The sequence below is a fragment of the Chenopodium quinoa genome, unplaced genomic scaffold (genome assembly GCF_001683475.1).
Source record: "Chenopodium quinoa cultivar QQ74 unplaced genomic scaffold, ASM168347v1, whole genome shotgun sequence".
In the NCBI taxonomy this organism is placed as follows: Eukaryota; Viridiplantae; Streptophyta; class Magnoliopsida; order Caryophyllales; family Amaranthaceae; genus Chenopodium; species Chenopodium quinoa.
The window spans coordinates 10,753,304-10,778,718 of record NW_018743292.1 but is presented as its reverse complement, the minus strand read 5'-3'; the positions used below and the strand labels follow the sequence as shown (position 1 = coordinate 10,778,718).

The 25,415-nt window shown below is 37.6% G+C and overlaps 3 protein-coding genes across 4 annotated transcripts; 2 read left to right on the top strand and 1 right to left on the bottom strand.

The window, feature by feature from the left end:
• Window positions 1–5,228: 5,228 nt before the first annotated feature.
• LOC110735947 lies at window positions 5,229–5,801 on the bottom strand. The gene has a single exon (XM_021916119.1). It carries the CDS (start codon window positions 5,799–5,801, stop codon window positions 5,229–5,231), a length of 573 nt encoding a protein of 190 aa, XP_021771811.1.
• An 8,096-nt stretch (window positions 5,802–13,897) lies between these two features.
• On the top strand, window positions 13,898–16,221 carry LOC110736995 (DNA ligase 1-like). 2 transcript variants are annotated; one of them, XM_021917338.1, is made up of 2 exons: window positions 13,898–15,588; window positions 15,715–16,221. In XM_021917338.1, exons 1-2 carry the CDS (start codon window positions 14,744–14,746, stop codon window positions 16,190–16,192), a joined length of 1,323 nt encoding a protein of 440 aa, XP_021773030.1. In that variant the 5' UTR covers window positions 13,898–14,743; the 3' UTR covers window positions 16,193–16,221. The 2 variants fall into 2 exon arrangements, with proteins under 2 accessions (XP_021773030.1, XP_021773029.1); XM_021917337.1 differs by having other exon boundaries at window positions 13,901–16,221.
• Window positions 16,197–25,101, top strand: LOC110736994. The gene is made up of 5 exons (XM_021917335.1): window positions 16,197–17,351; window positions 19,733–20,386; window positions 21,444–21,619; window positions 22,896–24,419; window positions 24,546–25,101. The coding sequence occupies exons 1-5, from the start codon at window positions 16,364–16,366 to the stop codon at window positions 24,594–24,596; spliced, it is 3,393 nt and encodes a 1,130-aa protein (XP_021773027.1). The 5' UTR covers window positions 16,197–16,363; the 3' UTR covers window positions 24,597–25,101.
• Window positions 25,102–25,415: the final 314 nt, after the last annotated feature.

The window sequence follows — 25,415 nt, the reverse complement described above, 5'->3', positions numbered from 1 at the left end:
CGGAATATTCCCCTTCCGATAGAATTTTCCGTCGGAATCCACTTCAGCTCCGACGGAAAATTCCGTCGGAACTTTGCGACGGAATTTCGGTTAAAGTCAAAACCAGCTTCGACAGAATGTATTCCGTCGGAAAAGTGGCTTCCGACGGAATTTCCCTCGGAAAACGTCGAATTTCCTACAAAGGCTGTTCCGAGAGACAGTTTCCGACGGAATTCCGTCGGAAGTCCGTTTTCCGACGGATTTTCCCCTGTTTCCGACGGAAAAAGTCCGTCGGAATTCAGCTGTTTTCTTGTAGTGTTCTGACGGCCTTATGCCTCAGACGAATGTGTCTCTTCTTCCCATTATAGGCATGATTGTGTGGAACAGCAATTGCAGCTTGCGAATCAGAATGAAGTGCAACTGAAGGAGCTGGCTTTCCCCACAGTGGAATATCAGCAAGCATGTTCCTCAACCATTCTGCCTCGTGACCTGCCAATTCAAGAGCAATAAACTCAGATTCCATAGTAGACATAGAAGTACAAGATTGCTTATAAAATTTCCAGGATACGGCTCCACCCCCAAGGGTGAATACATAGCCACTGGTGGAGTTAACTTCATCATTATCGGATACCCAATTAGCATCACAAAAACCCTCCAAAACTCCAGGAAATTTGGAGTAGTGCAAACCCCAATCTATAGTACCCTTAAGGTACCTAAGCAACCTCCTAAGAGCAATCCAATGATCACTGCTTGGGTTATGAGTGTACCTGCTCAACTTACTAACAGAATAAGCAATTTTAGGTCTAGGGTAGTTCATAAGAAACATAACATTACCAATAATTCTAGCATATTCAGACTGATCAACTGGATCACCATTATTTTTCTTTAGGTGGAAGCTCGGGCCATATGGAGTCTTAACTAGATCGACATTAAATGAGTCAAACTTTTTAAGAAGCTTTTCAACATAGTGTGATTGATTAAGACAGATGCCATTTGGAGTCCTTTTGATTTTTACTCCTAAAATCACATCTGCCTCACCCATGTCTTTCACTTCAAGATTCGAACTCTAAAACTGTTTTGTCTCTTTTACTCGATCCAAGTCAGTCCCAAAAATTAACATGTCATCCACATAAAGACAAATAATCACACAACCAAGACTATCATGCTTAGAATAAATACAATAGTCACCTTCATTAACATGAAAACCATTACCAGTCATAGTCTTATCGAAATTGTCATGCCATTGCTTTGGAGCTTGCTTAAGCCATACAATGACTTAACTAACTTACAAACCTTGTTCTCTTAGCCCAAGACAACGAACCCTTCAGGTTGGACCATGTAAATCTCCTCATCCAAGTCACCATTCAAAAATGCAATTTTGACATCCATTTGGTGAACAAGAAGATAAAAAATGCAAGCAAGAGCAATTAAAGTCCTAATGGTTGCAAATTTAGTGACAGGGGAGTAAGTATCAAAATAATCAATGCCAAACTTTTGAGTAAAACCCCTCACCACTATCCTTACCTTATACTTGTCTATGGATCCATCGGCTTTCAATTTTTTCCTAAATATCCATTTACAAGTAATGGGCTTACAACCTCTAGGAAGTTCAACCAATTCCAAGTGTTATTATTGAGAATTGATTGCAACTCACTATCAATTGCTTCTTTCCAAAAAAAACAGCATCAACTGACCTCGCTCATTGCCTCATCATAGGTTCTTGGATCATCTTCCAAAACAAAGATATGCACAAAATTATCATCAATTAAGGAAGATTCAGATAAAAAGGAAGTAATAAAATCAGGACCAAAATTGTTGTCCTTTCATGCCCTTTTGCTTCTCCTTGGCTCCAAAACATAATCATCGTTAGTAATAGGAGCATTAGCAATAGGTAAACTAACATAACTACTAGCAGGTAATTCACTATCATTAAGGGGAGACATTTTCCAAGGAAAAATGTTCTCAAAGAATTATGTATCTCTTGCCTCATTGATATGGCCACCTGCATAAGAGTTGTTAGTACCTTTAACAAAGAAACGATAAGCTGCACTTTGATAAGTATAGCCAACAAAAATAGCATCAACCGTTTTAGGACCAATTATGTCCTTCTTGAAACTAGGTATGCCTACTTTTTCTAGGCACCCCCACACTTTCAAGTATTTTAGGTTTGGTACTCGACCTTTTCATATTTTGTATGGAGTCTTGTCAAGCTTCTTATGAGGAACCCTGTTCAAAACATGACAAGCAGAAAAAATAGCCTCCCCCACATGTTATTAGGAAGCCTAGAACTAATAAGCATAGAATTCATCATATTCTTTAAAGTTCTATTTTTTGTTTCAGCTATACCGTTTTGTTCGAGTGAATAGGGAGCTGTCGTCTCATGTACAATGCCGAGTTTGTCACAAAATGCCTTAAGAGGGTCACGGTTGTACTCACCACCCCTGTCACTCCTAACCCACTTAATCTTCTTGTTCAATTGGTTTTCTACCTCAGCTTTATATTTGAGGAACATTTCCTCAGCTTCGTCCTTAGACCTGAGAAGATAAACCATGCAAAAACGTGAACAATCATCAACAAAGGTAATGTAATACTTTTTACCCCCTCTGCTCTCGTGATTATTAAAATTACCCAAGTCACTATGAACAAGTTCTAGTACTTCAGTCTGTCTATCTACTGATTTAAATGGCTTCTTTGTGAATTTGGCTTCAACACAAATTTGACATTTCGAAAAATCAGTGTTAGAAAAACGTGGAATCAAATTTAAATGTTTAAGCCTTTTAATCGAATTAATGTTAACGTGACCCAATCTAGCATGCCATAAATCAATAGACTCAGCAATATAAGTAGAAGAAGTACTAGCATTCTTATTCATAGTGTCAATTTTAACATCAAGAATAAAAATTAAGCCCCCTATTACAAAAGCCCTTCCCCACAAATTCCCCATTGCGAGTAAGAAGTAATCTATCAGAATCAAAGGAGAGCTTCAGTCTAGCTTTCATGAGAAAACTGCCAGAAATTAAATTCCTGCGCATTTTTGGAACATGCAAAACATTAGTGAGGTTAAGCAATTTTCCAGATGTGAGAGTTAGAACGATCTTCCCTTTGCCTTGGATAGAAGCAGAAGCTGAGTTGCCCATGAAGACATTTTCACCTTCAACCTTGTCATTGGTGGTGAACATGTCCTTGTTGGCGCAGATGTGCCTGGTTGCTCCACTCAGCAACATTACTTGTAAACACTACTAGAAAATAGTCAATCAACGACGGGAAAAATCCCTCGGAAAACCTTGAAATTCCTTCGGAAGGCACCGTCGCATTACATGTTGTAGGTATTTCGCGATATTCCGAGGGAAATTCCGTCGGAACTTCGCGATATTCCGAGGGAAAGGTCCATTCCGACGGAATTTCCGATGGATTTTTTTCTGTCGGAGTCAAGTTTGACTTAATTAGGAAGTCCGTCGCAATGTTCCGACGGAACATTTTCCGTCGGTATGAGTTATATTCCGACAGAATTTTCCGTCGGAAGCGGAATATTCCAACGGAATTTTTCGTCGGAAAAGTCAATAGGTATGAGTTATATTCCGACAGAATTTTCCGTCAGAAGCGGAATATTCCGACGGAATTTTCCGTCGGAAAAGTCAATAATAAAAAAAAAAAAACAGCCCAGATCCTCCCACGCCTCCCCACACCCAGATCCTCCTAACCCAGACCCACCCACGCCTCCCCACACCACCAGCTACCACTGAACCCACCCACGCCTCCCACCACCCTAACCTGAACCCACCCACCAGACCCACCTAACCTGAAATACTCTCCAAACCCGACCCCACCCACTAGACCCACCACCTTAGCCGCCAGATCTACAAACCACCACCAAAACCACCATTCCCCACCCTTCCCAACCTCCACCGAAACCACCATTCCCCACCCTCCTCAACCACCATTCCCCACCCAAACCCGAAACCACCCAAAACCACCCGAAACTACCCCAAAAACCCCGAAACCACCCAAATCTACCCGAAACCAGAACCGTAACCAACTCTAACCCATGCTAGAATCCACGAAACCACCCACCACCTTCACAAATCGTCACCTACCACCAGCCCACACATCACACACGCACACACAACAACTTAAAACCCAAAAATTTAAAAAAAAAAACGAAGAAAAAAAATCAGAAAATTAAATTATAAAACATACCTTAAATTGAAATGGGCTTGAATTTCACCACAAAAACGGTTTAACAAGGCCAAATTCGGCCATGAAAAGTTTAGATCTAGGCTTTTAATGGTCGAATTTGGCCTAAAAAACCTTGAAAATAATCAAATCAAACACCGTGGTGGCGGTGGTGTTGGTTACGCAGAACCCACTGTCGCGAGGTGGAAACAACAACAGCTTGAGGCGGAGGAGTGAGAAACGAAGGGGAAGGAGAAGGAGGAGAGAGAAACGAAAGGAGAAGGAGATATGAGAGAAGGAGGAAAGAGAAACAAAGGGGAAGGAGAAGGAGGAGAGAGAAACGAAAGGAGAAGGAGAAGTAGGAGAGAGAAACGAAAGGAGAAGGAGGGAGGTCAGAGAAGGAGAGGAGAGGAGAGGAGAAAGAGAAAAAGAAAAGATCAGATAATGAAGGGTTGGTTTTTTTTATATAAGAACTTTCCGACGGAATATTCCGTCAGAATTTTCTGACGGAAAAATAATCCGTCGGAATATTTGGGATTTCCGAGGGAATATTCCGTAGGAAAGTTCCGACATATTTTAATTCCGTAGGAAAGTTAACTTTCCGACGGAATATTCCGTCAGAAGCCTATAGTTACGAGGGAATTAATTTCCGTCGTAAAAATTCCGAGGGATTTTCCGTCGTAATGTACCTTTTCCGACGGAAGTTTATGACAGATCCTAATTTCGTCGGAAAGTTCGATGTTTCCGGCGGAATTTAGGTTCGTCGGAACGATTCCGTCGGAAAACGACCTATTTCTAGTAGTGAAAGTTAGCTTCTAAAACAACAACAACAATAAGATTCGCTTGACTCTGTCCATTCTTCTTCTTGACTCTGCAATCCTTAGCCTTGTGACCAGTTAAACCACACTCAAAACAAGTACCCTTAAACTTGTACTTCTCAACCTTCCCTTTAGGCTTAAGAGAACTGTATTTGGCTTTGGACTGGTTGTTTGGTTTGGGTTCAACAAGTTTGGCTTTGGCAGAAGAAGAGGAAAGGAAAACAGAATGGCCTTTGTCTTTGATACGGGTTTTCCTCCTCAATTTTGAGGTGTCCCAACAAGCTCCTCTAAGGTTAGGTCTTTCTTTTTGTGCATCAATTCGTTACGAAAATCCTTCCAAGAGGGAGGGAGTTTCTCAATCAAAAAAATAGCAAGGGTAATATCATAAAAAGACAGACCTTTAGCAGTCATATTAATACACACATTCTCATAAGCATGAATCTGATCAATAATAGGCTTATCATCAGCAACTTGAAAACTCAACCACTTACTAACACAATAACGTTCAGTACCAACATTATCATCAGTCCAATATTTTTTCTCTAAAGTATCCCAAATATCTTTAGCATGATAAAAACCCATATAAATATCCAACAAATTATTTGACATATAATGTAGCAACATGCCCTTACATGTTCTATCATCTTTAGAAAACTTAACATCAGTTTCAGACAAATCATCCTTATCAACAAGTTCAACAATATCATCAAGCACATACGCAACATCAATTTGTTCCAAATAAAAACGCATCCTAACAGCCCAATGTTTATAATTCTTGCCATCAAGAGGTTCTAACTTAGACATATCAGGAATAAGAAATTTGGAAGCCATACTCGTCTTTTAGATTGTTATACTATAAGCAATAAAACAGAAATTACTTATCTCTTGATGCGTGAACCAAAACTGACAGTAGCTGTGTCATGGCAAACCACTGACCTAAAAGACGATTCTGCGCTACCTCCCGGTGCAGTAGACAAGAAGCGGTCGCCCTCCAGGATAAGCACGACGCCGGAGTTTATGTGCACTCACAAACCCGACTGGAATTCAGAATACTTGCCCATAAAAATCAGTAAATCTCTGTTACTCACTGTGAGAAACGTTTTTGTTTCTCACAATGGCAGTTTCGTAAATAAAATGTACCACCGTGACTAAAGTGGTACAATTTTATCATCCATTTCGTAAATAAAATGTACCACCGTGACTACAGTCGTACATTTTATTTACGAAACTGCCACTGTGAGAAACAAAAACGTTTCTCACTGTGAGTAATGGGGGCGCCCTCCATAAAAATAAAGAACAGTATTTAGTATTTTAGAGAAGAGAGAGAGGTACGAATTGTGGTATATTTTGGCTGAAGGAAAACCGAGTATAAATAGGCAGCAAAGGGAAAATGGCTAGCAGAAAAGAAGGAAACTGCTCGGCCAGAAAAGCGTCCAGATTAAGTCGATTAATATGGGGCAATAATCAAGGAGAGTAACGGCCAGCTATAATCAATGAATTAATCGCTGAACACATTCCCAACAGTCAGAAAATCTCAACAGTCAAAATCGGAATAAATGTTAAGGAATTTTCTGTCAACAAAGAAAGGAAATAAAATTTCTCCAAAAAAATAAGAAGGACCCACGCCTGCGCAATGCATTCCCCAAGACCCATGGCTCGGTGTGTGCACGCATATGTGGTACAACACCCACCTCCAAGTTACTCAACTAAATAGTGCTAAGACACTACAACATATAAACTAGACAAAACCTCTCCCCCCAACCAATGTGGGACTTTTTCCCTTTCATTTGTGAGTCTCTCTTTTTTTTTTTTCCAACACTCTTGTTTTATATTAAGAACTTCCAACACAAACTTCAAACGACCTCAAGTCTTCACATTTAGTGATGCACAAACTCGGCGAATGGCAGACACTCCAGGGTTCTTTTACTAAAATCCACAACTCGTTCGAGGAGCGAGTCAAGGAAGTCGAGGCAAAGGAAAGAGAATGTGATGTGGCAAAGAATAGGTTACAGAATTAACAAAAGGAGGTTGAGTTGAGGCAGAAGAAGTTTGACTTGGAGTAGAAGTTATTGAATGAGAGAATTGAATTTGTTGGGTTGAGAGAAAAGGAGGTGAGAGAGTGGAGGGAGTCTTTGGAGTTGGAGAAGAGGTTGCTTGGTGAGCGGTGTAAGGCGGCGGAGGTGGGAGAGAAGCGGAATGTTGAGGGTTTCGAGTGGGTTAAGGAGAAGTTGAAGGCGGTGGAGGAGAGGGAGAGGGTGGCTAAGGACGGTTTTGAAGAGATGGATTTGAGAGCGAAGGTGATGAGTGAGTGAGGGGAGGCATTGGATGTGAAGGAGAAGGAATGGAAAAGAAAGAGGTGAAGTTGGAAGAGGAAAAGAATGATATGGATGAGTTGTACTTTGCACTCGAGCGTAAGGAAAAGGAGAATAGTGAGAAAAGTGGTTTGTTGATGTCGAAAGAGAAGATGTTAGGGTTGAAAGAGAAGGAGATTGATGAGCGTTGTCAAGTGTTAGGGGCGAAAGAGAAGGAAATGTTAGAGGGTGCAAAAGCTATAGAGTTGAAACAAAAGGAGATTGATGAGCGAAGTGGATTGTTAGAGGGTAAAGAGAAGAAAATGTTGGAGGATGCAAAAGCTATGGAGTTGGAACGAAAGCAAATGGATGAGCGGTCTAGACTGATGGAGTAGAAGGAAAAGGAAATTGAGGAGCAATTCCTTGCAATGCAGGCTAAAGAAGTCATAGTGAGGAATGATAGTCAAATTAATGAGTTCAACAATGGCCTAGAGTTAAAAGAGAATAAGCTCGATGATCAACTAGGCGGGTTATTGGAAGAGCAACCAGATGAGCATCACGTACTTTCTGGTTGTCAAGCACAAGAGTTCGAAGAGAAGCATAGTGGTGAGCAATTTAGCTTTTACTATTTACTACTTCGTTTTCTTAAAACAATTTGACTTTAGCGCTATTTACAAACTTCACTTTGACTACCATTTGTGAATTATAAATATAAATGAGAATGTTAGATCTTGTTAGAGCAGTCTAAAATTATTTTTTTATGATAGCAACTTTTTATAAATTTACAAATGTGAAAATATGAACATGAAGAACAGGGGAAATATAATATAAGCAGGATTTAGTCACAAGAGTGTAACACCCCTATGCATTAACCAGCTTAATTAGATAGCTTCGTCTAAACTAAGACAGCTGATTGCCACAAAATTTAGCATTTTCACTTCTTTTGTTGCTATTAATGTATCGTTTTCTATTTATAGGACCTTCAATTAACACTGATATTCTTGTTTGATTTGTTTAGAAAGCAGCAGTTTGACAAATGTGAGGCAGGAATTACCTGATTCAGAAATCCAACAACAAGTAGCATGCTCAAAGATACCTCCTTATCAAGTATTGTTAGTGATCGAATTCGTTCATACTCCGTTTATAGTGATCCATTATTTGCCAAATTTTATTCAATGGATCATATGAAAGCGAATGGTATATCACCTGAGGAGATATTGGATGCTCTTAGATGTTCTCCTGACCCGGCAAGCTTGTTATCCAAATCACTCGAGTGTTCCACCGAAATTTCTCAGATAAGGATACGACCACAATTTATAAAGATAGTTGCATACTGCTGTCGGAGCAGTTGATGAAACTATCACCTCCATTTATGGATAATGTTAAAGAGGAAGCAAGGGATTTAGCTATTACTCTTAAGGCTGCCAAGGGCAAAACTCCAACAGATAATTTCGGGTTTTTGCAGTTTGTAGCTGCATTCAAGTTAGCAGATTGTTTTGATGCAAATGATCTGCTTTCCATGTTTGGTTCATTGTATGGTGGACCTAAGGTTTATCGGCATGAGCAGCAAGCGGGTTTATGCAGTGCATTGGGGCTTTCGGATAACATTCCAGGTATGTATCTTCATTATTTTCTATGTAAATAAACTTGCTAAATTGACAATTTGTAATTCTACTTTGTTGGGAATTTTGTATTCTTTGAAGCGCAAATAATAGAATGAACAGGATTTAATTCCTGGTATCACATTATATTACCTAAGCTAATCTAGTTGACATCCACGCTTTGTTGAGAATTAACAACTCATGAACTCAATTTAGTGAACCTAGCATTAATTGATACTCCTTAGAAATAAGAATTTAACTTGTGAGAACCTCCATATAACTTGTACTACTTGAATCAAAATAGTAACAGGGGAAGATTTTTGCAATAAGCCTTTATAAGATTATTATTATTATTTGATTTGATGGATTCGCATACAAATTTGCTCTTAACTACAGAGTAATACCAGAGTGTCATGTATGTTGCTAACTTGATACAATAAAATGCTTGTAAACACCTGCACTTCTGCAAATTAAGGCAGCATACATTGATCTATGTTTACTATGTTCTGTCTTTTTGTTTAGCATTTTTCGTGTCTTCAGTTGGTTAATTATGTGATGAATGAAGACATTAGAAAGCATGGAAAAAGAATACTATGTTTGTATATCAGAAATATAGGGTAGGATATCAAAAAGTCTATATAATTACAGTGATAGCTTCTCTCCAGAGAAGGCCTCCTTAAAGCTGTAGTTCTGTCATTTTGAATTTTTCTGTAGTACAATCCAGCTGCAGCTCAGTCTTAAGAAAACATGCATGTCTCTCTCTTTTTTATACTAAGGAATGTCGGCCTTGGTCTCGATCCATTTGTAAAGCAGAGGTATTAGTGTAGATGTCCTGGAGGAATCATTGTGAGATGTTATGTTGTTGCTTGTCCATATCCTATTTGACTTGTAGAATTTGTTCATCCTGAAGTAGGCAGGCATTTAGATTGTTACTGTACTTTGTTTCTTAATTCAAATGAATCACTCTTTAAAAAATTTACGGAGTATATTACAGCCTACTTACTAATACTGCTTAGCTTACTAGTCGATCTTTAAGAACGTTCCTTTCATTATTTGGCTGTGGATTTCATGTAGGATAACAAGTTGAGTTCCTTTCATTGTGTGGCTATAATTTCATATAGGATTACTAGTTGAATGTCCGAGTACATGTTTTTAATCTGTTTTGGCTTAGCTTCCCTTTCTATTAGCATTACTTGTACTGCTGTACATCTATATATGGTACTTATTTGTTGTTCTATACAAATAAGTATTTACCTAAATACATATTCTTACAGTTCACCTTTTTTTCCCTTTTAAATTGAACAGGATTAATCCATTCTTATATTGAAAGAAATAAGTTGCTTACAGCAGTCAAGTGCATCTGTGTTTTTAAGCTGGAACATCTATTTCCGCCAGTGCCTCTACTTGAATGTTACTTGGACATGTCTCGTAAAAGAGTGAATGAGAAACGGAAAGAGGGAGCTTTTAAATTTGAGGTAAATTTTTTGCACGATTCTATCAATACATTATGGCATATGTGATGGGACTAAGTCATGATTACACCATATTTTATATACTTAAAGAATAAGAGGACAATTAGATCAGAGTTCATGTTATTGCATCATTTGTTAAATTTTTCATTGCTATTCTGTTTCTGTCATAATTGTTGCCTGATTAAGGGCTTGGGGCATGCACCAAACATGTATATCTGACTTGCATTCTAGTAGAACCTCATTTAGTTTAGTAACTTTTGCTTCTTACATCACTTTCTTGCAGCATTAGTCGAAATGATATTCTAAAGTCTCTGTGTGTCCTGCATTTCCTTTTCTTTTCTACTGTCTAATGTTTCAGAATGTAACATAACATAGTTGATGCTTTGAATTATGTAAAAACTCTTTTTTTGGCCTGCTCACTGGTCAGGATCTAGCTATATATATTTGGTACTCGTATTTTGTTTGGTGTTTCAGGTTTTTATAGACGTTTATCATATAATTTTGGCCTTTTGTTTACAGTATGAAGCTGAAAACATGGAGTTAACCGTTCTTGGAGATGTTACTAGCTGCATTGCAACTTTTAAGCTCGAGTCGAAAATCCCACCTGATTCCCTTTTATCGCGCATCAAAAAATTGTTAAAGAAGAAAGAATTTAGGAAGGTTGCTTCAGAAAAACAGAATAATAAACGCAGTGCAAGCTCCTGTGATTCTGTAGCAAGTCCAAAACAGTTTAAAAGCATCGAGTGGGAACAATCACAACACCAAGTAGCGCCTTAAACTGGCCTGTTCGAGCTTTGTTTTGATGAACATAGATGGTAAATTTGATGCTCGCTCTGATCTGTGTATTTCTGCAACAGAAAATAATTGTGTCTATGAATCTATGATCTTCACACATGTCTATAATTGTTTTAGTTAGCATGAAAATCTGAAGGTGTACATTTTAGATTAGGCATAAATTTAGTCTTTAGTGAAAACTTATTGTTACACAATACACGACATTTGAAGAAGTTTGGTTACATACCTAGTTTACATTTGAAGATTTAGGTAAAAAAAAATAAAATTATTCAGCTTATAATTTCAATGTATAAGATCCTGTTCTCTTCACAACCGTTTGTATCCCATCGAGATACGAGATGGGCAACGATATTGTCTACTATCTTAACATGAGAAATATAGATAAAATAGAAAAAACACAGAAGTAGTAGTATGAATATATTGACAAAATAAGCCGAATAAAACATAACCTTAGTTTAGATTTAGTTTAAAACCCTTACATTTAGGCCCAAGATGCTCAATACCAAAACAAGGTTATTGACTTGTTTGTTTATACAATCGATAGAGGTGTTATTTCAAGTAACTGTATCTAAAATTGCAGTACTTGCTAATTTAGGTATCAGGTTTTTCAGTCTGCAAATTTCTAAATTAAGCCACAAAACAAAAAAATAAAAAAAATAATAATTAAATTAGAAAAATATTCTAAAATAAAAAGGCCTTAAAACATTTAACTTGTATTATCTTAAATCCTTGATAGTAATACAATTGAAAATAACATCTTTAAAAAAAAACAAAAAGATTGTAGGTCAAAGGTTGAAAAGTGAAATGAAAAGGGAAATAAGAAAAACTTGGGTGAATTAATAAATTTTCAGCCGGTTCAGGTTTTATATGTTTCAAAAATCCGACTCTGAGGCTACATTCTCTTCACCTTAATATTTAGTATAAATAAGTTCAGTTTAGCAAAAATAAGTTTAGTTCAGTAAAAATAATTTTCTTTTTTTTAATCAAAAACACTAGTAATTTAAAGAACAAATACAATAGAGAATTTAAATAAATTCAAATTAGTATAATTAATTTAAGTTCAGAAAAATAATTGGAAAAAATTGCAAAAAATAATACTACATCCGTTACATATTAGTTGCAACTTTTGTCAAAAAGGGTTGCTACACATTAGTTGCAACTTTCAATTTTTTTTCCTTTTTATTAAATGCCTTCTCTTTCTCTCTCCTACCCTTAATTTACTATTCTCTAATTCATAATCAACCATTATGAAATTTTGTCTTAAAATCCGTGTTAAGCTCAAAGTTGCAACTAACTTGAAATGAAAGTAGTACAACCTTTGGCCCGTTCTTTTTTAATAATACAACTTTTGAATTATACGATAATTAATATTACAACCTTTGGGGTGTTTATTTTAAACAGGCAAAAACCGGTTGGTAACCTGTAATTTTACAGGTTACCAACCGGTTATTTTGATTTTTACCACCTTCAAATAACCAAATAATTGAATTTACCACCTCCAAAAAAAAAAGATTTACTTTACCACCTCATAAAAAAATTAAACATCAGTTTTACCACCAATCACCTCCAACTAACGGATTCCGTCCAAAAATCCGTTAGTGGGGCCTACCTTGCACACGTGTCGCCATATTATTGGTTAAGTTTTAAAAAAATAAATAAAAAAAAACAAAATAAAAAATAAAAAATTTGAAAAAAAAAATTAAAAAAAATTTGAAAAAAAAAAAAAGGCTACTGGCGCCTGGCCAGGACGCCACCGCCACGGTGGCGGCGCCTGGGCAAGACGCCGTAGCCACGGTGGCGGCGTCTTCAGTGGACGCCGCCACCGTGGCTACGGCGTCTTGCCCAGGCGCCGCCACCGTGGCGGTGGCGTCTTGGCCAGGCGCCGCCACCGTGGCGGCGGGCGATGTTTAGCGTTTCACGACCAGAAACAACCGCCACCCAGAAGCGAAACCACCCCGACTCAAAACCACCACCACCCACCAGAAACCACGCCAGCCAAACGCGAAACCATCGCGACTCGAAACCACCACCACCCAGACGCGAAACCCACACGAAATTCCGACCAACCGAGGTAGTTGATTTCGTTGCTGGTTGGTTGACATGGAAGATCGGGGAAGATGAAGAAGAAACGTCAAAAATGTGGGCCCTACTAACGGATTCATGGACGGAATCTGGTAGTTGGTGGTAAAATCGATTTTTTGGAAATTTTGGTGGTGGTAAAGTAAATCTTTTTTTTTTTGGAGGTGGTAAATTCAATTATTTGGTTATTTAAAGGTGGTAAAAATCAAAATACCCTTAATTTAAGTTCAGAAAAATAATTGGAAAAAATTGCAAAAAATAATACTACATCCGTTACATATTAGTTGCAACTTTTGTCAAAAAGGGTTGCTACACATTAGTTGCAACTTTCAATTTTTTTTCCTTTTTATTAAATGCCTTCTCTTTCTCTCTCCTACCCTTAATTTACTATTCTCTAATTCATAATCAACCATTATGAAATTTTGTCTTAAAATCCGTGTTAAGCTCAAAGTTGCAACTAACTTGAAATGAAAGTAGTACAACCTTTGGCCCGTTCTTTTTTAATAATACAACTTTTGAATTATACGATAATTAATATTACAACCTTTGGGGTGTTTATTTTAAACAGGCAAAAACCGGTTGGTAACCTGTAATTTTACAGGTTACCAACCGGTTTTTGCCTGTTTAAAATGAACACCCCAAATGTTGTAATATTAATGTATAATCCAAAGGTCGTATTATAAAAAAGAACGGGCCAAAGGTTGTATTATTTTTTGTAATTTCTCCAAAATAATTTAAATTCGGTAAAAATAAAACGAAGAGAATAAACCTAACCATATTATTTCGGTTTGGTTCGGTTTTTCAATTCGGGCCGGGTTTTGATTTTTCCGGATTTAATGAGCACCCCTACAACTAGGCAGTATAAAGTGGGCTCTATTACTTTAGGCCCAAAGGCCTTTTCTTCTTTTTATTTATTTATATTTTACAAAATTTAATTTTTTTTTTTTTGACTCATACAAAAATTATTGTTATTACTATGTACTCTACGATAAATCAATAATTGCTGCTGAAACTGAAAAATCTATCAAATCAATAATCGATCATAAAATAAATATATAATAAATTGATCATGAAAAAAAAGCTACGAGCGACGGTTAGCATAATCGTAATTCAATTTCCGGCGAATGCATGAAATTGAAACCAAATTTCTAGGGTTTTAGCAACTTCAGCAACTATAATTCCAAGGTTTAACAGTAATCAAGCAGCAACAATGGCGGCAGTAACATTGCAGCAAACATCAGCAGACCTAAAAAAATCGAGAGCAGTTCTTCATCAACTCACTGACACTTTCCAATCAATTCAATCTCACGTTTACTCAGTTATGGCGCTTTCGGATCAATGGGGAACTTTCCAGAACTCTTTTTGTGTCAGTTCAGCATTCTCTGGGAAACCATATTAGGGAGCTTGAGGTGAAGGAGAGAGAAACAAATTCGCTGCGAATTGTATTGGATAATCGGGAGAAAGAGGTTCAATTGCGGCAGAAAAAGCTGGAATTTGATGAGAATTCATTGAGTGAGGGGTGTGTTGCGTTGTAGATGAGAGAGAGGGATTATTCGGAGCGAGTTCAGGTGTTGGAGTTGGAGAAGAAGCGGGTTAAGGAGTGGTTTAAGGCAGCGGAGGCGAAAGAGAGGCGAATCGAGGAGCGGACTGTTGCGGTGGAGAAGAGAGAGAGGGAGGTTGAGGTGAGAGAGAGGAGGGAAGGGTGTGGGGAAAAGAGGGTGGAGGAGCGGTGGCGGGCGGTGGAGGTGAGGGAGAAGGAGATTGATAAGCGAAGCGAGGCGGTGGAGGTGGGAGAGAATGGGATTAATAAGAGGTGTATTGAGGTAGAGAGGAGGGAGAAGGAGGTTGAGGAGCGAAATCGGGTGGCGGAGTTGAGGGAGGAGGAGATGGTGGTGAAGGAGAAGCGAATTGATGAGCGTTTTGAAGAGGTTGGATTGAGGGAGAAGGAAATTGATGAGCTTTGTAGGGTGCAGGAGTTGAGGGATAAGGAATTGAGTGAGCAGGGTAAAGGGTTGGAGTTGAAAGAGAAGGAGATTGATGAGAAGTGCAATGTGGTTGAATTGAGGGAGGCGGAAATCGAGCAGCATTGTAAGGCACAAGAGTTGAGGGATAAACAATTGAATGAGCAATGTAAAGAGTTGGAGTTGAAAGAGAAGCGTATAGATGAGCGTTTGGGAGAGTTGGAGTTGAAGGAAAAGAAAATTGGTGAGCGTTGTAGTGTGGTTGAATTGAGGGAGGCGAAAATTAATCAGTGTTGTAAGGTACAAGAGTTGAGGGATAAACAATTGAAGGAGCGTAGGGAAGAATTGGAGGTGATAGAGAAGCATATAGATGAGTGTTTGGAAAAGTTAAAGTTGAAGGAAAAGGAAATTGATGAGAGGTGTTGTGTGGCGGAGTTGAAGGAGAAGGCGATTGATGAGAGGTGTAGTGTGGCGGAGTTGAAGGAGAAGCATATAGATGAGTGTTTGGAAAGGTTAAAGTTGAAGGAAAAGGAAATTGATGAGAGGTGTAGTGTGGCGGAGTTGAAGGAGAAGGTGATTGATGAACGTTGTAAAGTAGTTGAATCTAGGGAGAGGGAGATTGATGAGCGGTGCAAGGGACAAGAGTTGAGAGAGAAGCAATTGAATAAGCAGTGTAAAGGGTTGCAGTTGAAAGAGAAACGTATAGATGATCGTTTGGGAGAGTTGGAGTTGAAGGAAAAGAAAATTGGTGAGCGGTGTAGTGTGGTTGAATTGAGGGAGGTGGAAATCAATCAGCATTGTAAGGCACAAGAGTTGAGGGATCAGCAATTGAATGAGCGTTGTAAAGGATTGGAGTTGAAAGAGAAGCATATAGATGAGCGTTTGGGAGAGTTGGAGTTGAAGGAAAAGGAAATTGATGAGCGGTGTAGTGTGGTGGAGTTGAAGCCCTTGAAGGAGAAGGCGATTGATGAAAGTTGCAAAGTGGTTGAATTAAGGGAGAGGGAGATTGATGAGCAGTGCTAGGGACAAGAGTTGAGAGACAAGCAATTGAATAAGCGGTCTAAATGGTTGCAATTGAAAGAGAAACATATAGATGGGCGTCTGAGAGAGCTAGAATTGAAAGAGAATCAAATCGAATTGAAATACAAGCAGACAGAAGAGGCTTGTGAGGAGCTTGAATTGAAAGAGAAGCGAATGATAGAGCATACTGAAGAGATAAAATTGAAAGATAAACAAATTAGTGAGAAATGTGGAGAGCTAGAATTGAAGGAAAAGCATATTCATGAGAGTTTAATATCTTTGGATTCGAAAGTGGAGCATATAAACAAGCGCTGTGAAGAGTTATCTTTGAGAGAGAAGTTAATTAGTGATCGTAGCAAAGCATTAGATTTGAAAGAAAAGAAGATTTACGAGCAGTCTCAAGCACTGGAAGTGAAAGAGAAGGAAATTAGTAGGCACGCCAAGGCAGAGGAGTTGGGAGAGAGACAAAGGGATGTGCATATTAAAGCCTTGGTGTTAAAAGGGAAGAAAATTAGCAAGTGTTTTCAGGAGCAGGAGTGCAAGAAGAATGAAATTAATGACCCTTGCACGAAATTGGAATTGAAAAGGGAGCAATTGAGTGAAACCAGTGGCATGAAGAAGAAATCTGAACAAAACAGTAGTTTGGGATTTGGTGAAGGATTGCAGAGTCTTACTCTTAAGCAATGTGTGACAGATGGGAAAGCCTTGCAGATGTTTTTGAATGATCGAGTCGATGAACACAGGTTCATGGAAGAAGAGATTAGGGATGCTCTCAGGTTATCTTCGGAACCAGGCAGGTTGGTATTAGCAGCTTGTGTTGGGTTTTTCTCACCACATTTGAAGAATGGTGATGTGATGTATGAAACAAGTGCTGTTAGGAGTAGCTGTGTGCTACTGTTGGAGCAATTGATGATTTTAAAACATAAAGTTGATGAAGGTTTGAAGAAAAACGCCAAGAAGGTTTTTTTTCTTTGGAAAGAGAAAATGAGAGAAGATGGAGAGAGTCGTATCGTGGTGCTAAGCTTCTTACTGTTAATAGTTGCATATGGCTTGAGTTCAATTGTTGACAAGGATGAATTGCAGAGGCTTTATGAGATAGTAGATCAGGATAGGATAGCACCTCGGTTGCATCAGGAACTGGACTTGTTCAAAGCGAATGAAGGTGAACTTCTCATTTGTCACCATACAATGCTTTTGAGGCCCATTCTTTATAGTTTTATTTTGTGCAATACATGTGTTAAGGTGGCTGTGATTTTATGTCCTGCTAGCCTTTTGCATTCTGATGTTCAATATCGGCTAACCAATTAGTTTAAATTATGTGTTCAAAGATTTATTTGAAAGACGCTCTCCGGAAGTACCTACTATGAATAACAGATTGTGGATTTACTAGAAAATTGGTTGAATTAAACCTAATTGAGAGTCAAAGTAGGCTTTACCCTGTCTCTTTAAACAAATCTTTCTGAACAACTAGGCCTGTGACCTTTTCTTTATCCATTGACTAGTGACAAGAACAAGCAAACTACTAGCTGGTAGCATATTATGGTAACCCCACCTTTGGTTTTGATGCTGCCTATGCCTTACTTTATTGTTCCATTGCTATGCCACAGGATCTATATCACCTATTACTATAACAATTACGGTCCCAACTCCCAAAGCCTTTCAGCACACTTTGAGTTTTGTCTATTTTCTTACTTCCTCTATTGATTCCTAATTGTTCATCTCTTTACATTTTCTAATGCATGGTTTTGACCAATTTTTTTTTATTATTATTATATATTAGTAGGAATTATTAAAAGTTGATATATTGATGATATACATTGATACATCCAATACCATATTACAAAATAACACTTGTTTTCATACATTACATAAATAAATAAAAGCGCTCATAGAGGGGGTGTGTGGGTAGTTTAAAAGTCAACATGAACAAAAATAACACTTGTTTTCATACATTACATAAATAAATAAAAGCGCTCATAGAGGGGGTGTGTGGGTAGTTTAAAAGTCAACATGAACAAAAATAGGTGAAAGTAAAGAGAGAATATTTATTTAGGTTTGTGGGGGGGGGGGGGGGGGGGGGAGGCCTGATCAACCCTGTTAGTGTACAGAGTATCAGCTGATTACCCATGTGTTTATATCTTCTTATTGGAGCTAGAAATATTGAGGTTGCTCAAGCTTGTTGTTAGATCAGGTTTCACTAGTATTATAATACCTGTGGATTTATGATGATGTTGTTTTTGTAAACTGACGCATAAAATGAACTTTTAGGCCTGAGATAATTAGATACATGAATTTAGTTTTCCTTGGAAATTGCAGCAATGTTGTTACTGTCTTAGCATCTCTTGTGAGGATGTCACGACAGTTAGTTTTGGACCTCGTTAAATCATAAAGAAAATATGTGTTAACCTTGTTAAACCTTAATGACAAAGTATTTGTCAAAAAGGCATGTGATTAAAGCACTAAGTAATTTCATGACATTATAGCTGAGGTTGGACATATGTTCTGCTTTATTGTCTCCTATTTCTAATATCACCGAATATTAGTATGGAAATGAATGTTAGTGTGAGTAGGAAGGACCCATGACTTTTGTCATCTTTTGTTTCGATGCATCTAAGCATACTGCTTGTGTTAGATTATATTAATATGAATCAATGTTTGGGTTGTTCTTAATGCATCTTTTGAAATTTGGAATATTTTGATTATCCCTTTTTTTTATTTTTTATTATTATTATTATTATTATTATTATTATTATTATTATTATTATTATTATTATTATTATTATTATTATTATTATTATTATTATTATTATTATTATTATTATTATTATTATTATTATTATCATGCAATGCACTAACTAATGGCATGCTTCATAATCCAATATGTTTATCAGATATAGTACTAATTTATCATGGTGCTTAATTGCTTATGCTTGATGCTTTTGTATCTCGGTATTTTTTTTATAAAAAGAAAAAAAAAATTAAAACAGGTGCATATAGCTCATAGCTGAGAAAGTTAAAATGGGTAGCTATAATATATATATGCAATAAAACATTAAAGATGGATATAGAGTAAGAATCCATTCATAGAGTGAACTACATAGTATTAGATTGGTGTGGGGTTTTGATTCCATACCTTTGGAGTCGTCCCTGGTATTTCCACAATGTTGATTTTCACTACAGTGAACCAAGCGACCCCATGTGAATTTGTCATGGTCTTGCTGTGATATTAGATAAAAGCACTAATGTTTCTGTCTTGAAATGTGCAAGGTCTATTGAAATGTTGATACCTAGGCTTCTAGGATGATTTAGTCAAACTGGATTTGAATGATATATACTTTTACCTCTATGTTGACTTTTTGTTTTAAGTAACAAATCATTGTGTGTGGGTGTTTATTTTTTTATTGTATTTATTTATGTATTGATCTGGGTGTACTGTATAGTTTTTAATGTCTTGTGCATTTTCTATATTTGGACCTCTCATCTCTCAAATGCTTTTTCCAAACCTTATGCTAATGGTTTTTTCAACATGATTTGTTTGGCTAGGAAGCAATATGGCCACTGCCCCCCTTGAATTAACGACTGGACAACAGCAGACAGATAAATTGCAAGGGACTGATACAGTTGCTTCATCTTCCATAAATCATTGCAGTGTGATCCACTCGTTGTGCCATCGTATGGATGCCAAGGGTCTAAGATTATATATAAGAGAACATCTGATAGAGCAAATTATTTCTCCAGAAAAGATTCTAGGTGCACTTCGATATGCACCAGACCCAGCAAAACTACTTCTTAATGTAGTTCAAATTTTCAACCAACCGAAGGCAACACCAGTTGAGAAAGCTAATTGCATATTTTTGTTAGAGCAGTTGATGAAACTACTAAAGCAACAACCTAGTATCAATTCCCTTGGTCAGGTAGAGCAGTTGGTGAAACCACCATCAAAATTTACACTTGGTTTGAGAAAGCAAGCAAAACAGTTTGCTTATATATGGAAACAAACTTTGGCTAAGAAAGGGTATAAACTTTTGGAAGTTTATGGCTTTCTGCAATTTCTAGCCACATACGAGATAGCCAGTTTATTTAATGAAGATGAACTTTTTCGACTATTCAAAAAATGTTATGGTGGGCACTTGGTCTTCCGGCCTGAGCAAAATCCATACTTGTGCCGTACACTGGGATTGGAAAAAAGAATTTCAGGTATTTCTCCTCTATTGGGACACATAAAAAGACTTCTAGAGCTCTAGTTACTAGAGAATGATTCCTTAATTTCACATGAATCATCTTGTTTAACTATATATTGAGTGTTTCTTATATGTCTAATAGAACAATATTTACCTAGTTTTTTTCCTCTACATTGTCAGCTTGTCTCTTGCTGAAGGGTGCATATATAATGAAAATGCGTTTTACACATCTAGCAATTTAATTTTGTCGATTTATGAGATATAAAGGGGAAAGGATTAGCTTTCCATCTCTACGTTAATTGTCATCATCACATGCCCACTTCCTTTCAGCCTATGAGCCTTTTGTTTCTGCAAGACTTTTCCTCTTATTTTAACCCTCTATTCTCACAAATCTACTGCGTTTCCACTCTCCTGTTTAATATTGTGTTTTCCCTCCAATGTGATATTGCACGATATGTGACAATAGAGGTTTAAACTTTAAATTAATAGAGAAATTGTTAATGGTGAATAAAAAAGGGCTAAGGGTGGAAAGTGAGTATGATTTTGGGGAAGTGTATAATAGGACATGCCACGTATGGTTTTGGCTGTTCAATTCATGGTTGTGATAATGCCTTGCTATTAAATTCCTCAAATAAAAAATATATATAAAAAAAAAAAAAAAACATTGCTATTAGATAGAGGTGGAATTTCTAATTTGGGTCTTTGGTAAAATTGTCATATTATACTATCATATAGTTATCTTTAACTCTAAGTGCCTCATTTGCTCTATGTATACGTTTTTCTATGTGGAGGTTTGGGTGTTAAAAATTCTATTCCTCCCCCCCCCTCCTTTTCTCCAAAATCCTATTGTTTGTGCTGACTCTCTTGTGGGCCTCTCCTCCTCACTTTTCACATAAAGCATCTCAAGGATTGAGTGATATTTTGTTGATGTTCTAGTTGATTACCTTATTTATCTGTTTCTTTCATAAAGTTTGCTTAATTTGGGATAGTTGATCCTTTACACTAGTTGTTTTCTGCTACTATCCTAAGGTAATTTTGCTGTAAGCTGTTCTTTCTTGGATTACTTTGAACAGGCCTTATCAAATCTCTTGTCAAGGAGGACCGACGACTTCAGGCAGTCAAGTACATCTGTACTTTTATGATGGAATCTTATTTCCCGCTAGCTCCCCTTCTAAAAGATCACCTTAAGTTCACCAAGGAAAAATCAGTGAAGTTCCGGAAGGAAAGAAACAATTCTCATGCAGCAAAGGTAATTCTCATGCCCCTTTGTATAATGCTTACAATTGTGCTCTAGGGGCCATTTCACTTTTCAATCGGATCTGACACGGCACACAGTATACAAACTTGCTATCAATCATGAGAGGTTGATTTGATCCTCTAACACCTCTTTGATTTTCAACCATGGCTAATTAATTGCCAAATATGAAAAAGTCTCAGGCTTGTTTTGGATAACCAATCGTCTTATTGCATTGTGCATTTTTTAGAGAGAGAGAGACAATGTTCGAACACTGTACCAGTGCTGAAGTATCCTTTGCCCCTACCACACTTATCAATGACTCAAGTAAAAGCTTGAACTATTGCTAAATTGCTGTTGAGGGCATAGAATAAAAAAAGCCCCCAAAAAAGAGAGATGTATGAAAAGAGCCTTCATTTCAATAATTATCTGAATCTACTTGGGGAGATATATGAGGGGAAGTCTAACTTTGGTGTAGTCTCTTCTTTATTCTAGATGAAATTGATGATGTTGGATTTGATATTCTTCTTCTTCATCTGTTTTTTTATTCAACAATGGTGTTCGGATTGAAATTCAATGGTGGTGTGGTAGAGGTAGGGCTTGACAAGGATGTCAAGCTTATGGGCCTGAGATAACAAAGGGAGAGTTTTTAGAATTCAAATATCTTGTTGAAGATGATCAAACCGCATTAAAGGTTCAGATACACCTGCTAAGCTGTGGTATGTCCTATGTTATAGAATTAGTCAATGAGAGTATAAGAAGACTAGAAATCTTGGATGGCATGGTCATGTCATATGTCACTCTATGTGATGTTAAGTGAGATTGGTAGGGGACTATTTAATTAGGGAATGAGACAAGGGGAATTAAATTAGTAAAAAGAATAAAAAGTTGTTCTCTTTGTGTATGATCTCCTTACAGATTATCTGATCTGTGCTCTTAATAGTATTGTTAGTTAATACTTGTGTACTATGTATAGATGGAGATGTGTGCATGTGTTTCAAGGAGGAACAAGGAAAATGCCAAATACTAATATAGAACTAAGAGAATGGTCCATTTGGGGTAATTAATGGGTCTAATGGTAATGATATTTTATTTTTGTGAAGAAAGTTTCATGCCAACATCCATGGTATTGTTTTTGTTGCTTGTACATGTTAGATTGCCCATTATAATTCTGATTTTGTTTTTCAACCCCTCCCTTCCTCGCAGGGTGATGTTTTTCTTGGAGTTTGTATTGTCTCCCAGATGTTTTGTTCTTTTCAAATTAAGTATATTCATAGTAATATGTTTGCAGATTGAATCTGCTCGCTTTGAGATGCGTCACCTGCAAGATGTACTGAAATACATCAATGATTTTGCGCTTGAGTCAGAATTCACAGATGTTTCCCTTGAATTGCGAATTGAAGAGCTGGAAAAGCAGATTGCAGAACTGAATACTTCCACCACTGAAGTGGAACAGATGGTAACTACGGAAGAAGGGTTAAAAGATGACATTTCCGTAAATTTGGAAGTGGATATGGTAAAAATTGGTTCAACTAAGCTCAGAAAGAAGGGAAAAATGAATCTTTTGCATCCTGCTGACACTGCTGACACTTCATCAGAATTGTTTAGTGGGAAGAAGCGCACTTCCAGCCCCTCCCCTTCCTTTGTGCTGCCACAAGAAAAGCGCCTCAAAGCAGGGGCTTTTGAATCTCCTGTTCTTCCTAATAGACAGTGGCCACAACCTGGGCCTTGTACATCTGGACATCAAGCCCATGTTAAGCCTGATGAACTCCCCGTGTCACATCCTGTTACATTGCCTGCTGTATATGTGTCAAGTACCCAATCTGGTTTCCCTGACAATAGTTATGGTGCTAGTGCCACTCCCACTCCCTATAGGGAGACTCAGCAAATCACACCTACTGCCGGAATCTGCCCTGGTGGCATTGATGTACAATTGAAGACTACCACTGCAGGAGCTGAACAAAAGTTAGCTAATGAAAGAAAAGAGGATCTTAAAAATACCTTTTCTGCAAATATTGAAAAGAATATAGTAGAAAACAATTCAACTCAGTCGGTAAAAAAGGCCGAAAAAATTCTCTCCCCAGCCTTTTCTGAAATTGTAGCAGAGTCGTGTGGTGAGAAGTACTTTTCCATCCCCTCCTCTTCCTCAGTGTTGCCACAACAAGCAAAGCACCTTAGACCACAAACTCTCGAGTCTCCTAATCCACCACCCAATTATCCCATAACATCCATGAATCCACCACTGCCAAGTCTGCAACCATCGGGGCAACATAGACCTTATACATTTGGACATGTAGCCCATGATGGACCCAATGGACTCACTGCATTGCATCCTGGACAAATGCCTACTGTAAATGGGCCAAGTGCCCATTTTGGTGGCCCTAGTGGTGGCAGCTATGGTGTCACTCCCTATTGGGGAACAGGTGAGTTTAAACCTACTGGTGGAATTTGCCCCAGTGGTACTCCTGTACCACAGTTTAGACCTACTTCTGGAATCGGAGTACCGCTGCACCTGGACAGTTTAGACCTTATGTTGGTTTCGACCCTGGTGATACTCATGCACCTGTACAATTTAGACCTGCTGGAGGAATCGGCCTTGGCAGTACTCCTACACCTGGACAGTGGCCTTCTGCTTGTATCGGGCCTGGCAGTACACCTGGACAATATAGACCTACTGCTGGAATTGGCCCTGGCAGTATACCTGGACAGTTTAGGCCTACTGCTGGAAGCTATCCTGATGGACCTCCTGCACCCAGACAGTTTTGGCCTACTGTTGGAATCAGCTCTGGCAGTATTCCTGCACCTGGATATTTTGGTATAATCCTGAGCTTTTATACCATATCTTTGATATTAGTTCACAGCCTTTGATTTAAATTTGTCATGTATTCATAAGCTTCTGCCACTCATTTGTTGTAATTTCTTCATTTTGTTTGTTGTTCAGATGGAAGTCAGGTGCCGCCGTATAGGCCCTGATAAACATAAGGTTATTTAATCAATTGCACTCAACCCACCAGAGGATGTATATGACAGGGTGAACCTTGGAAAAGTCAAATCTCCAGTGTCAAGAAAGCTAATTGCTAGGCTAACTTATTATCTAGGGATTATTGAAGGTTAATGATAAAAGATGCTTACAAGTGGAATTGAAGTCGTATTCCGGATTGAATGTGCTTAGAAGTGAATCTAGAGTATATGCTGATACGACCATAAATAGCCTTGTGCCTGTGTCTAACTTATTATCTAATTCTTCCTTAGTTTGGTTTGTACAGGGTGCTCTGCCTTTTCTTTTTAGTTCAAAAGCTTGATCCTTAATTGTTTCAATTGTTTAGTTCTTAATTGTGTAGGTTGTAAAGCCATAAGAGATTAGATGGTCAAACATGGTTTATATTTTCGGGCCATAATAATGTGTAAATAGTAGTGTTATTTAGAAGTATGATGAAAGGAAGCACATCAGCTAAACATGTACCAATAAGGTATCTATACAATTTTATGATTTTTTATATACTTGTAATATATATTCGTGTTGATTTTCGTTGAGCTAAGAATTATACGGAGTATTATTAAACAAGGAAATTGTAATTTCAAAATTGAATATGTTCTTGTATTCTTCCGAGACGTGATCATTTTGAAAGAGTGCCAAGGACTTTAAAAGTGTCTTAAAGTAAAAGTCCCATTTGTGTTTTATATAAATAGAAGACATGGGAGTTAAATGTATAAGATATTTCCTGTCCAAAAAAAAATGTATAAGAGATTTAGAGATGGACATAAAAAATAAGATAATCTGTAATGAAGAATTAAGTGACCTATGTTTGAA

What these genes read in the sequence shown, in the direction of transcription:
- LOC110735947 (XM_021916119.1), bottom strand. Translation starts at nt 5,801, where the DNA reads ATGGCTTCCAAATTTCTTATTCCTGATATGTCTAAGTTAGAACCTCTT.
- LOC110736995 (XM_021917337.1), top strand. Translation starts at nt 14,744, where the DNA reads ATGAGAGAGAGGGATTATTCGGAGCGAGTTCAGGTGTTGGAGTTGGAG.
- LOC110736994 (XM_021917335.1), top strand. Translation starts at nt 16,364, where the DNA reads ATGATAGAGCATACTGAAGAGATAAAATTGAAAGATAAACAAATTAGT. An exon ending in CTTGTTCAAAGCGAATGAAG is followed by an intron (nt 17,352 to 19,732) that starts GTGAACTTCTCA and finishes TTGTTTGGCTAG; the next exon opens with GAAGCAATATGGCCACTGCC. An exon ending in ACAATTCTCATGCAGCAAAG is followed by an intron (nt 21,620 to 22,895) that starts GTAATTCTCATG and finishes ATATGTTTGCAG; the next exon opens with ATTGAATCTGCTCGCTTTGA.